We start from the raw sequence: 11,751 nt of genomic DNA, 5'->3' as shown, positions 1-11,751 counted from the left end.
TTTTATTTTCTTGGGCTCCCAAATCACTGCAGATGGTGACTGCAGCCATGAAATTAAAAGACACTTGCTTCTTGGAAGAAAAGCTATGACCAACCTAGACACTTCATTTAAAAGAGAGACATTACTTTGCCAAAAAGGTCCATCTAGTCAAAGCTAACGTCTTACCAATAGTCATGTACAGATGTGAGAGTTGTACCATAAAAGCTGAGCACCAAAGAATTGATGCTTTCAAACTGTGGTGCTGGAGAAGACTCTTCAGAATCCCTTGGACTGCAAGGAGATCCAACCAGTCCGTTCTAAAGGAAACCAATCCTGAACATTCATTGAAAGGACTGATGCTGAAGCTGAAACTCCAATACTTTGGCCACGTGAAGCGAAGAGCCAACTCATTGGAAAAGACATTGATGCTAGGAAAGACTGAAGGCAGGAGGAGAAAGGGACAACAGAGGATGAGATGGTTGGATGGCATCACTGACTTAACAGACATGAGTTTGAATAAGCGTCAGGAGATGGTGAAGGACAGGAAAGCCTCGAACACTGCAGTCCACTGTGTCGCAGAGACAGACATGACTGAGCGATGCAACAACCATAACAACATTATCATTTACTTGGACAAAATTGAAGCTAAGAATTAAGTGGAAAAAAAATTCCCTTCCTAAAGTAGATTTATTTGGTGGCTCAGACGGTAAGGAATCTGCCTGCAAGGCAGGAGACCCAGGTTTGATCCGTGGGTCAGGAAGATTCCCCTGGAGAAGGGAATGGCGACCCAATCCAGTATTCTTGCCTGGAGAATTCCATGGACAGAGGAGTCTGACTGGCTACAGTCCATGTGGTCACAAAGAGTCGGACACGACTGAGTAACCCTTATTTGGACAAAGTGACAGAATGTACCCTAAGACTACATCTAACCATAATTCAAGGATCCTTGAATCTACGTAGAAAACTCCCAAGGACTAGGAAGAAGCAAAACAATACTAAGAAATTTAAAAGTCCCATAGTCCATGCACTCAAGTTCATACACTTAACTAGTAGGAGAGATCTTTAGCTTTCATTCAGAGCTTCTGTGTTCTAACTACCCACAATTCTATTAAACTTACATATATGATTTTCAAAGCCACAGCAAATTAGAAATCCCCAAGTAAAGCTGGGGGAAGAGAGGTTTGCTGACACCAACAAAAGCAGAGGTTGCCAACAGGTAACAAAAATACGAGGAGAAATAGTTTGCTAGAAACAGAATAGGCAGGGGGAAAAAAAAAAAAAACCGACGTGAAAAGTATGGCACTGTAGAACAAATCAGTATAGAAGCGCATAGTCACAAATGCTTCATTAAGCCCAGAGGACGTCACTCTATTACACTATACTTCCGAAGTAATATTCATTTTAATAATCTCAAAAAAAACTAAATAAAATTACATTTCATATATTCTGTTTAGTGGATCGGGGATTCGACGAACACATTTTCCACAGGCTTTCAGAAGAAGTGATTTTTAAAAAAGGTTTGGTACTTAAGAGGGACAAAAGAGCTAAAATTAACATGTTTGTAGACAGCTGAAGCTTACCTGTGAACTTATTGGTTAACTTACTGTGATAATGATGTATGTATAACATAAAATGATACTTAACTTCGTATTCCTAAATGTGAAAATACGTATTTGATTGCGTAGTAAGAAACAAACAATTCTGAATCACAGTCCATAAACTAGGGTCAAAATACACCTCATCATCTAAATGCTTAAAAATTAGTTATTACTTATGCATTTGGCATAGGACAAAGATGAGTTCATCTTAGGTTTACTTGCAAAAAAGTATCATTATCAGGCAATCAGTTAAGTGACTATTAAGGCCAAGTACCGATTAAAACAGCGTGAAACGTATACAGTGGTCGGTTATGTAACAGGCCAACTGGTTGCTGCATCACCAACGGAGTGAAAGTACAAGAAGCAGTTTGCATTTCTCTAACACCTTCACCAGAACCCGCCGGCTCAAAGGTGCTCCGCGACTCGATGCCCTTTGTAGACAGTGGCAGCGCATCTTGCAATCTCGCGCGACTTGCCGCCGGCTGCAGCCGCTCTGGCACCCCTTATTTTGCCCACTAAGCCTGACGCAGGGAAAGGCGCCAGTTCCAACCGCGCAGGAGAGTGAGGGGAGCCTTCCCCCAACATCCGCTCACCTGCTTCCGGGTGTCCTGTCCCCTAAGAGCGGCTCCTGCTCAGAATCGACCCCTAAACTCGCCATAGTTACAGCTCCCACAAGGCTTGGGGCCAACTCTCGCGACAACTCCTGCTCCCTCCCTTTCAGGACGTCCTGAAGCTGTCAAAACAGGCCGGCAAGTGCGCGGGCACGCAAGGCGACCAGAAAGGGCGGAGCGCCCCCGGGTCAGAGGCGGGGTCACGCAGGCGGCGGGGCGGTGCCGAGCGGATGATGGGGGTTAAGGGCGGAGCTTTAAGTCCTCATCCTCCTCTCGAGTCCGAGCCTCTCCGCCTCCAGGGAGGGTTGGGGGCGTGTCCAAACAGCCACTCTGCCCAGAGTTCATCCTCCTCCCTGCACGGCTCTGTCGTCTACCTCTCGCTTCTCAGTTTCTGGGGAGACTGTTGTCACTGCGTTTGGGGCTCAGAAGGACGGCGAGTCCCAGGAGCCTAGGGAGCCGTGGCGCTGGGAGTCTCGGCCAGCTGGACAGCAGGCGTCCGCCAAGCGGCCACTGAGTGAGTAGCTGTTCCAGGCCGCTCTTCCCAAGCCTCTTGCAGCGCTTGCCTACGTGCCAGGAGGCAAGTACCGAGAGCGCAAGGCTTGGCGGGAGACTCGGGGGGTCCCAGCCGGAGTGAGGTGGGCTGGCGGGCTGTCCCTCCGCTTGTGGAAGGTGGAAGTGTCTACGCGCCGTGGTTTTCTTTGCTCGGCTAACTTCAAAGGCACCTTATCCGTACTGCCTTATTAGGACCTGGAATGGAGATGAGGTCCAGCTGCTCCTCAGATTCGAACCCTTTGCAGCCTTCGTGGACTGGGGGCTTCAGCCTTGCAAGAGGTCACTCAGCAGAGTCTGCTGCTGTAACCTCGGGGTTAGAAAAGACACAGCACCAGTTTGACAATGACCAGCTCTTTTCATCACAAGGAATATGACAATTTTAAGAAGTATGTTATGGGTTGTTTTTGTTTGTTTCAGTAGATCATGGTGCTGTTTCTTTCCTGGCGCTTACATGTTAACATCTTACCCCTACAAGCAGGCCAGTAAGCTAATTGGTAGCAGCAGTCATGTGTGTCACAATTACCTTGTTATTAGCACTAGATACATTCTTATGTGATTTCATCTGATCACAACAGTCCTATGAGATAGGTAAAGCAGACACATTTCTACTTTACAGAGAACTAAGGCCTAGAGAAGTTAATAACTTACCCAGAATCACTCACTGAAAGTGGCAGAGTTGGGACCCAGATTCAATTCTTTTGATCAATATTTATGAGCACTTATCCTGTGCCAGGCCCTGTACTAGTTAATGTGTTGTATGGTAATATACCATCACTTCTGATCTTTGTCTTGTTTGTGACCTTGTGTGTATCCTGTTAGACACATTCCACTGGTAAACAACTAAACTTGAAATGTGTTTATTAGTTCAGGATTATCTTCTGAATCCAGACCTGACACTGTGTACTGGATTCAGTCTTGCAGATTTGTTTGTAACAATTTACAAAAACATATCGGATTTCTATGACTGGTTCCAAGAAAGTACATGGGTAAAATTAGTATTTTTTGTCATGATGTTGCTTTAATATATCTTTGACTTCTTTTTAAATCTCTGGAGTCTAGCACAGTGTATGGCATATATACATACATATATATATTTGACAAAGGAATTTTTAGCCAATATTGCACCTAGCAGAATGGTTACTAAATAATATATGTTGAATGAATACTTACTGAATTGCTTCATTTCATCCCTTCAACGATCCTCGAAAGTGGAATTGTCTCGAGCATACAAGGAAATTGAAAATATGGAGATTAAGTAATATGTGTAAGTAATTAGCAATAGAACTAGAATCTCATAAACACAGGACTCTTGACTATAAAGCCTGTGCTTTTCAGCACCAGTTTTCCTATGAAAAAAATGTAAAGAAGAATCTTTTCCCATATTTCTCAAAATATTTCAAAATAGATTATCAATTTTTATATAAATGAAATAATTTGCTATTATGTATTAGGCCAGCTGTTATTCCCCTTTTATAGTTTAAGGTGGCTTACTCAAGGTCACACTGCTAGTGGAGGAACCCAGGTCTTCTGACACGGCTGTTTTCCATTGTTGCCTCCAAGTGATGACTTTAGATGGCAGAAGTACATGGAATGAAACAACTGATGAAATGTAAATAAGCTCTGTGAATTGTACCAATTAAAAAAGAAGAAAAAGAACAAATCATTTCTTAGGAAACATACACAGTCAAAGTAAACATTTTTAAAAAATGTTTAAAAACCTAAATATTTCTTTTAAAGCCTGTGGAAAAGTAGAACTAAATTTGAAATTTGATTATTTGCTGAATGTTTCACATAAGCATATGAGACAGTCTGCCTGTTGAATTTCCATAGGTGACTGCTTAGAATAGAATACATAGCAGATAGACAGCTAGACTAGACCCCTCCAAACAAATAAATAAAGTTGTTTTTTTACTCTTCTCCAGTCGGAGGAGCCTGTTGGGCTGCCGTCTGTGGGGTCGCACAGAGTCGGACACGACTGACGTGACTTAGCAGCAGCAGCAGCAGCAGTGTAAGGTTAAAAGGAATTAAATTTGTCAAGGTAGGGTAGTAAATTTTAATAGAGGATATCAGGTGTATCTTAACTCCAGTATAAACTGCTACTTAAATTTGTGTTGAAAATAAGTTTTTTAAAAATGTAAAAATTAAGTCTAGATTTTTGTGGATTAAAGTTCTTATACATAGTGTTATAATTTCATGTATGCCTTTGAGATATGTGTGTATCACATATCTCCATTATCAACCATTTGAGGATAAATGTCCAGAAACAATTAGGGTTGCATTTAAATGCTTATGTACAGAGTGATAAGAGATGAAAGTACTAGATGGCATAATAGATGTTGAGTGTGATTTAGCAATGGAGCACATTTCTAGGAAAGACTTTTCATTCTTTGGCACTGTGCTAGAACTTCTATTTTTGTTTCACTTTGTTTTTCTTTTTTGCTTTGGCTATGTAAAAGTATAGATGACAATTGTGTCAGTCTGGCTTGATACAAACTTTGAAAGTGGGTCCGGTTTCTGCAGAAGCTCACTAATGTCAGTCGAGGGCTTTAAAAAGTATCTGATGTGGCTCCAGATGGTACCTTCTCATGGCAAATGGGAGTTATCTTTACCCTGGGTTTGGATTAAAATCTGTTTATGGTGGCACTGGATAGCAGTTAGCCCTGCTTGGAAAAACCTACAAGTTTAGAGCATCCCAGAAAACTTGGTCTTTTATATTGTTCTTAGTGATGAAATGGGGTTTAAGATCTTGAAGAAGGAAATGGCAAATCACTCTATTTTTGCCAGAGAACCTTGCTGGCAGGCTACAGCCCACAGGGTCGCAAAGAGTCCGACACCACTTAACAACTGAGCTTTTAGTGTAACCCCAGAGTCCCAGAGGGCTTCTGGGAAGAACCCGCCTGCCTAATGCAGGCGATATAAGAGACGAGGGTTCGATCCCTGGGTCAAGAAGATCCTCTGGAGGAGGAAATGGCAACCCACTCCAATATTCTTGCCTGGAGAATTCCATGGACAGAGGAATCTGGCGGGCTACAGTCCATGGGATTGCAAAAGAGTTGGACACTTTGAACTTAGCTACTAAACGGCAACAACAATAAATATAGTACTTTACAAAATATTTGAAGAGTTCACTTTTCTCAGGTTCATTTCCATTCTTTGGGGGTCTCCCTGGTGGCTCAGATGGTAAAGAATCTGCCTGCAATGACAGAGACCCGAGTTAAATCTCTGGGTAGGGAAGATCCCCTGGAGAAGGGAGTGTCTACCCACTCCAGTGTTCTTACCTGAAGTGGATAAAGGAATCTGGCAGCCTATAGTCCATGGGGTCGCAAAGAGTTGGACACCACTGAGTGACTAACACTTTCACTTTCACTTTTTCCTGTTCTTTGGCAGCTTTCTACCTTTTCTTTTTTTTTTTGGCCATGCTGTGTGGCATGCATTATCCTGATTCCCTGACCAGGGGTGGAACCCATGTCCCCTGCATTGGAATCACGGAATCTTAACCACTGGACCATCAGGGAAGTCCCTGCAACTTCTACTTTTGTGTGTTTGTTTTAGTTTGTTTATCTGTTACCAACTCAGAAGAATATGATGTAGAAAAATGGGTTGTCTCACATACTTTTGTTACTGTAAAACACAAGTGTTGGGATTTTGTTCTTTTTTACACTAACTTGGAATATGCATATTGCTGTTGATGGTATGGATGTAACAGGAAGATAATGGACCATCCTCCCCCATTTTTTTCCTGCCACTGTAAAGAAAGTAAGTAGTCTAAAATACTTGCAGAAAATTATGAAGTCCTGTGTTGTAATGACATGCCATTGTTCTCCTACAGTGTGATAAATGTACACAAAAATGTATCAATACTATTTTTTTAACAATTCCAGAAAGATGAAAGAATAAAATAATTAAAATTATCATTTATCACTCAGTATTGTCTTTTCTTTATGCTAGAGTTGTATATCTTAATATATAGAGTTGGTCTCTTAAGCAACCCCATGGACTGTACAATCCATGGAATTCTCCAGGCCAGAATACTGGAGTGGGTAGCCTTTCCCTTCCCCAAGGGATCTTCCCAACCCAGGGATCGAACCCAGTTCTTTGCATTGCAGGTGAATTCTTTACCAGCTTAGCTACAAGGGAAGCCCTTATTTGAAATATGGAACACTAACTCAGAATTTTGCTATTTGGTTAAAGAATAAACTGTTCCATTTGCTTGACCAGCTTTTTTTTTTTTTTTTTTCTTTACAGGGTAAATGTCAATATGTGTAGTCTTTGATCCCAGTTCCTGGGGTGGAGCTCCTAAAACTCTTGGAATTCCCTGAATGATAGGAGTGTCTTTATGCTAATGAGGTGACTCAAGGTGGGGCCCTAGATAGAGTCAGGATAATTTCTGCCTGGACACCAGAAAGACCAACTATTTGATTAGAGGGCTGACTTCGGGCCAGCCTGACCTCCAAGAGAAGTAAGGAGCCAGAGATGCACTGAATCACATTGCTAAGGATCCAATCAATCATGAAGACCCCGATGATGACTCTACAGACACTGAGGCATGGCAGAGCTTCTTGGTTAATGAACCTGTGTTGGAGAATGATGCACGCTGACTCTGGAATAAAAGAAAATGGAAACTTCACACTCCCTCTTATGACTTGCCTCAATTGTCTCTTCATGGGGCTATTGCTAAGTTGTATCCCTTATTAAGAAGCTAGAAGAAGAATAGTATAGTGGTTTAAGTAGTTCTTTTGAGTTGTTCCGGCAAATTATTAGCCCAAGTGGTCACAGGAACTCCCTATAGCCAAGTCAGTTAAAAATGTGGTTCGCATTGGAAGCAATGGCATCTGGAGGACTGAACCTTTAACTGGTGGGAACTGCACTAACTCCTGTGATGTTAATCTGTGGGTGATTAATATCAGAGTTGAGCTGAGTATACCCAGCTGGGGTAGACCAAATAGTTGGTCTTTCTGGTGTCCAGGCAGAAATTATCCTGACTCTATCTAGGGCCTCACCTTGAGTCACCTCATTAGCATAAAGACACTCCTATCATTCAGGGAATTCTAAAAGTTTTAGGAGCTCCACCCCAGGAACTGGGATCAAAGACTACACATATTGACATTTACCCTGTAAAGAAAAAAAAAAAAAAAAAGCTGATCAAGCAATTTAAACATAAACTTTATATACTTACTTGATTTTAATAATTGCACTAAATTAGAAAATATATATGATGAGGACAACATTTTAGAAGCCAGTTTACCTTTTATAATTTGTTTAGTGAGTAAAAAACAAAATGTTATAAAAAAAAAAAACTAAGATGCAATGGTCTTTATTTTGCTTTGAGGGATTTTGTTTGTTTCTCTGGGCAGGTGTTCTTGAGTGAATGGAAATATATAAATGTGATTTAGAAAAACTTTCAAGAGCTTACTTGCTTATAGACAGATGTTTATTCAGATCTATGCAATTTGTGTGTTTTCCTGTTGGTGGTACAGTGAGAAGATGGTGATTGTCACCTCTGGCATTGAGAGCCATAAGGGTGTCAGCCCAGTCGTTTTACTCAAAGCCTGAGATGTACAATTGGTTTCTCCCCGTGTGACCGTCTCTAAGGTAGCCCTCCTGTTTACTTCTTTGGGTAGTCCCCTCCCTTTGAGTGGGCAGGACTGTATAAGACTTTATCTTGTCAGCACACTCACTCTCACTGTCCTGTTGGCCTTAAAGAAGTAGACTTTTGTGAACTTGCTATGAAGAGAGCCATGTGGTAGGGAGCTGTGAGTAGTCCGTAGCAGCTGAGGCTGGCCTCTAGCTGAGCAAAATAATGAAGCTGAAATGAATTTTGTTAACAACCTGAGTGAACTTAAAACCGGTTCTTCTCCATTCAAGCTTCCAAATGAGAATGCAGCTCAGCCAACAACCTTCATAAGAGTTACATGATACCCTGAAGCAGAAACCCAAGTAGCCTGTGTTCTTGGAACTAATCCTCAAGACAGGGGAAGTGAGAAGACAGAGGGTGGGGGCAGAGGGAGGGGAGGGACCAACTTGATTCAGAAGATTTGTTTCTCAGATTCTTTTATTTAAAGGTCTTAGTGAAGTCTTCAAATATTTAAATTACACAGTAGTGTTTTTTAAAGAGAATAGTAAGAGCCTTGAGTTCTGTTCTAGGGTCAATAGAATTACTTACAAATGAATTATTTCTGCTTACTGAGAAAGTTGTTAAGAGGGAAATTGTCAGTTTACTTCCTCTGAAAAATTTTGAAGAGAAACTATCAAATCAAATCAACTCCAACTTCTAAAATGGTTTCATATTTTTATGGTAAAATACACATTACATAAAATTCACCTACATAGCCATTTTAATTGTATGCTTCAGTGGTATTAGGTGCAACTGTCACCACCATCCATCTGTAGAATTCTCAGTGTGCAAAACTGAAACTGTACACCCATCACCCTCCTCCATTTCCCCTTCCCCTCAGCCCTTGATAACCACCACTCTGCTTTCCATGTATGAATCTGGCTGCTCTAGGTATCTCATAAATGTAGCATCATATAGTGTAACATTTGTTAGAATTTTACTCCTTTTTTAAGGCTGAATAATACGTCATTGTGTGTATATTTCCGGCTTCCCTGGGAGCTCAGCTGACACAGAATTTGCCTGCAACGCAGGACGCCCCCATTCGATTCCTGGGTCAGGAAGATCCCCTAGAGAAGGGATAGGCTACCCACTCCAGTATTTTGGGGCTTCCCTGCTGGCTCCATGATAAGGAATCTGCCTGCAATGTGGGAAACCTGAGTTCAATCCTTGGGTTGGGAAGATCCCCTGGAGAGGGCATGGCAACCCTCTCCAGTATTCTTGACTGGAGAATCCCCGTGGAGAGAGGAGCCTGGCGAGCTACAGTCCATGGAGTCGCAAAGAGGTGGACACAACTAAGCAAGTAAGCACAGCACATGTATATATACATACAATGTATACATGACATTTTGCCTTGCTTCCACTTTTTACAGCTACCAAATTCTAAATTTTAAGACAGAATATGGCTAATTGAAATTATTTTAGATAGAATACAAATTTTAGGTCTACCTTCTGACATAATGCCTGGCAGCTCAGTAAAGAATCTGCCTGCAATGTGGGAGACCTGGGTTTGATCCCAGAGTCAGGAATATCCCTTGGAGTAGGGAATAGCTACCCACTCCAGTATACTTGCCTGGAGAATTCCATGGACAGAGGAGCCTGACAGGCTACAGTCCATGGGGTTGCTACAGTCCATACAACTGAGCAACTAACACTTTCAATTTTCTGACATAATGAATTCTCTTAAAATCAATATCTGTATTTTATTTATGCAATTTTAGTTTATCTTTGCATTTTTGACAGTGTTGTGATATTCATGACATACCTATGATTTATTTGATTTTCTAGCTCAAGAGTAAGCAAATTATGGCCTCTGGGCCAACCTGCCAGTTTTTGTATGGTCTACAAGCTAAGAATAATTTTTACAGATGTGTTAGTACTCAGTTTGATGATAGGGGTACCAACTATGAACCCCCATTAAGCAAAATCCCAAGTGACCTCTGATAAGAAAAAGGAATTTAACATTAAAAAAATTGAATTTTATATTTACTGCAGTGTTTTAGGGAGTTCTTTTGGATATGGTGCAATGGGTTGGTTTGATTATATAAACATTTAAGAAAACATGTGGAATGCATAAAAAACTAATTTTTAAAATTAGTGGAATGGTGAAAGCTTTTTGCTATGAATCTGATAGGTAAAGACTTCAAATCCAATCTCTATAGAAAATTATTATGAATCTTTAAAGTCAACAATCAGTCTCCACTAGATAAATGTTAATAATAGCATGATGTATTTCCTGCTCATTTGAGATCCTATTCTTTGGACCCTCAGTGTTATTTCAGCAAGTCACACTTTTTCACATCTTCCCTTTTGTGTTGGCATATCTTCTATCTGCCTGACTAATCTCCCTGAAGACTCAGTTAAAACATTGATTTTTCTTTATAACCTTTCCTTCTTTTTTGTAACTGCTTTTAACTATAAGCATCTATATAAAATATAGGTTGTTCATTTTATGAAAATAAATCAATTATACTTAGGATTTCTACTTTTATACTTCAGTTTATTTAAAAAGTTACAGAAACAGCAACAACAAATTGAGTGAACTCCTAACTACTTGGGAAAGTCTCCAAGCTTTGCCTTTCTACACCATCTCTGCAGCCTCTGCGAATGTTCAAATGACATTGCCTTTCATCACAGCTCTTTGCTAGTACATCACATCTGGTTATTCATACTTCATAGGACGATTCTTATCGTATGCAGACTTTGACTTCACTAGGTGACAGCAAAAGATTTTTCAGCAAACTATGTATTAATGTCAGAATACCACGTAGTTGTAAAACATGTAAAACATGTTCTACTTGTAAAACATGTAGAAATGGGTAATTGAGGAAAGCTTGAAAATAGTATATAATTTCGTTCAGTTCAGTTCAGTCGCTCAGTTGTGTTTGACTCTTTGCCACCCAGTGAATCGCAGCACGCCCAGGCCTCCCTGTCCGTCACCAACTCCCGGATCCACCCAAACTCATGTCCATCGAGTCAGTGATGCCATCAAGCCATCTCATCCTCTGTCGTCCCCTTCTCCTCATGCCCCCAATCCCTGCCAGCATCAGGGTCTTTTCCAATGAGTCAACTCTTCTCATAAGGTGGCTAAAGTATTGGAGTTTCAGCTTCACCATCAGTCCTTCCAATCAACACCCAGGACTGATCTCTTTAGGATGGACTGGTTGGATCTCCTTGCAGTCCAAGGGACTCTCAAGAGTCTTCTCCAACATCACAGTTTAAAAGCATCAATTCTTCGGCTCTCAGCTTTCTTCACAGTCCAACTCTCACATCCATCCGTGACCACTAGACAGACCTTTGTTGGCAAAGTAATGTCTCTGCTTTTGAATATGCTATCTAGGTTGGTCATAACTTTCCTTCCAAGGAGTAAGCGTCTTTTAATTTCATGGCTACAGTCACC

General features: G+C 41.1%; 2 protein-coding genes across 6 annotated transcripts in view; one reads left to right on the top strand and one right to left on the bottom strand.

Moving 5' to 3' along the window:
* Positions 1 to 2,344, bottom strand: part of MFSD8 (major facilitator superfamily domain containing 8) — a 37,853-nt gene extending 35,509 nt beyond the window's left edge. Inside the window, exon 1 of one of the 2 annotated variants that reach the window (XM_010860250.1) lies at positions 2,171 to 2,344. In XM_010860250.1, coding sequence (XP_010858552.1) covers positions 2,171 to 2,235 — 65 coding nt within the window. In that variant the 5' untranslated portion in view covers positions 2,236 to 2,344. The other variant, XM_010860251.1, reaches the window with a different exon arrangement.
* A 121-nt stretch (positions 2,345 to 2,465) lies between these two features.
* LOC105003217 (chromosome unknown open reading frame, human C4orf29) overlaps positions 2,466 to 11,751 on the top strand; it is a 39,781-nt gene continuing 30,495 nt past the window's right edge. For 2 of the 4 annotated variants that reach the window (XM_010860246.1, XM_010860249.1), the window contains exon 1: positions 2,466 to 2,765. The gene's annotated coding sequence lies outside the window, so the exon portion shown is untranslated. The remainder of the gene's footprint in view (positions 2,766 to 11,751) is intronic. The other 2 variants (XM_010860247.1, XM_010860248.1) reach the window with 2 other exon arrangements.

The sequence above is a fragment of the Bison bison genome, unplaced genomic scaffold (genome assembly GCF_000754665.1).
Source record: "Bison bison bison isolate TAMUID 2011002044 unplaced genomic scaffold, Bison_UMD1.0 scf7180017864465, whole genome shotgun sequence".
Taxonomy (NCBI): Eukaryota; Metazoa; Chordata; class Mammalia; order Artiodactyla; family Bovidae; genus Bison; species Bison bison.
Note: the sequence above shows the minus strand (reverse complement) of the source record. Positions and strands in the feature narration are given on the sequence as shown.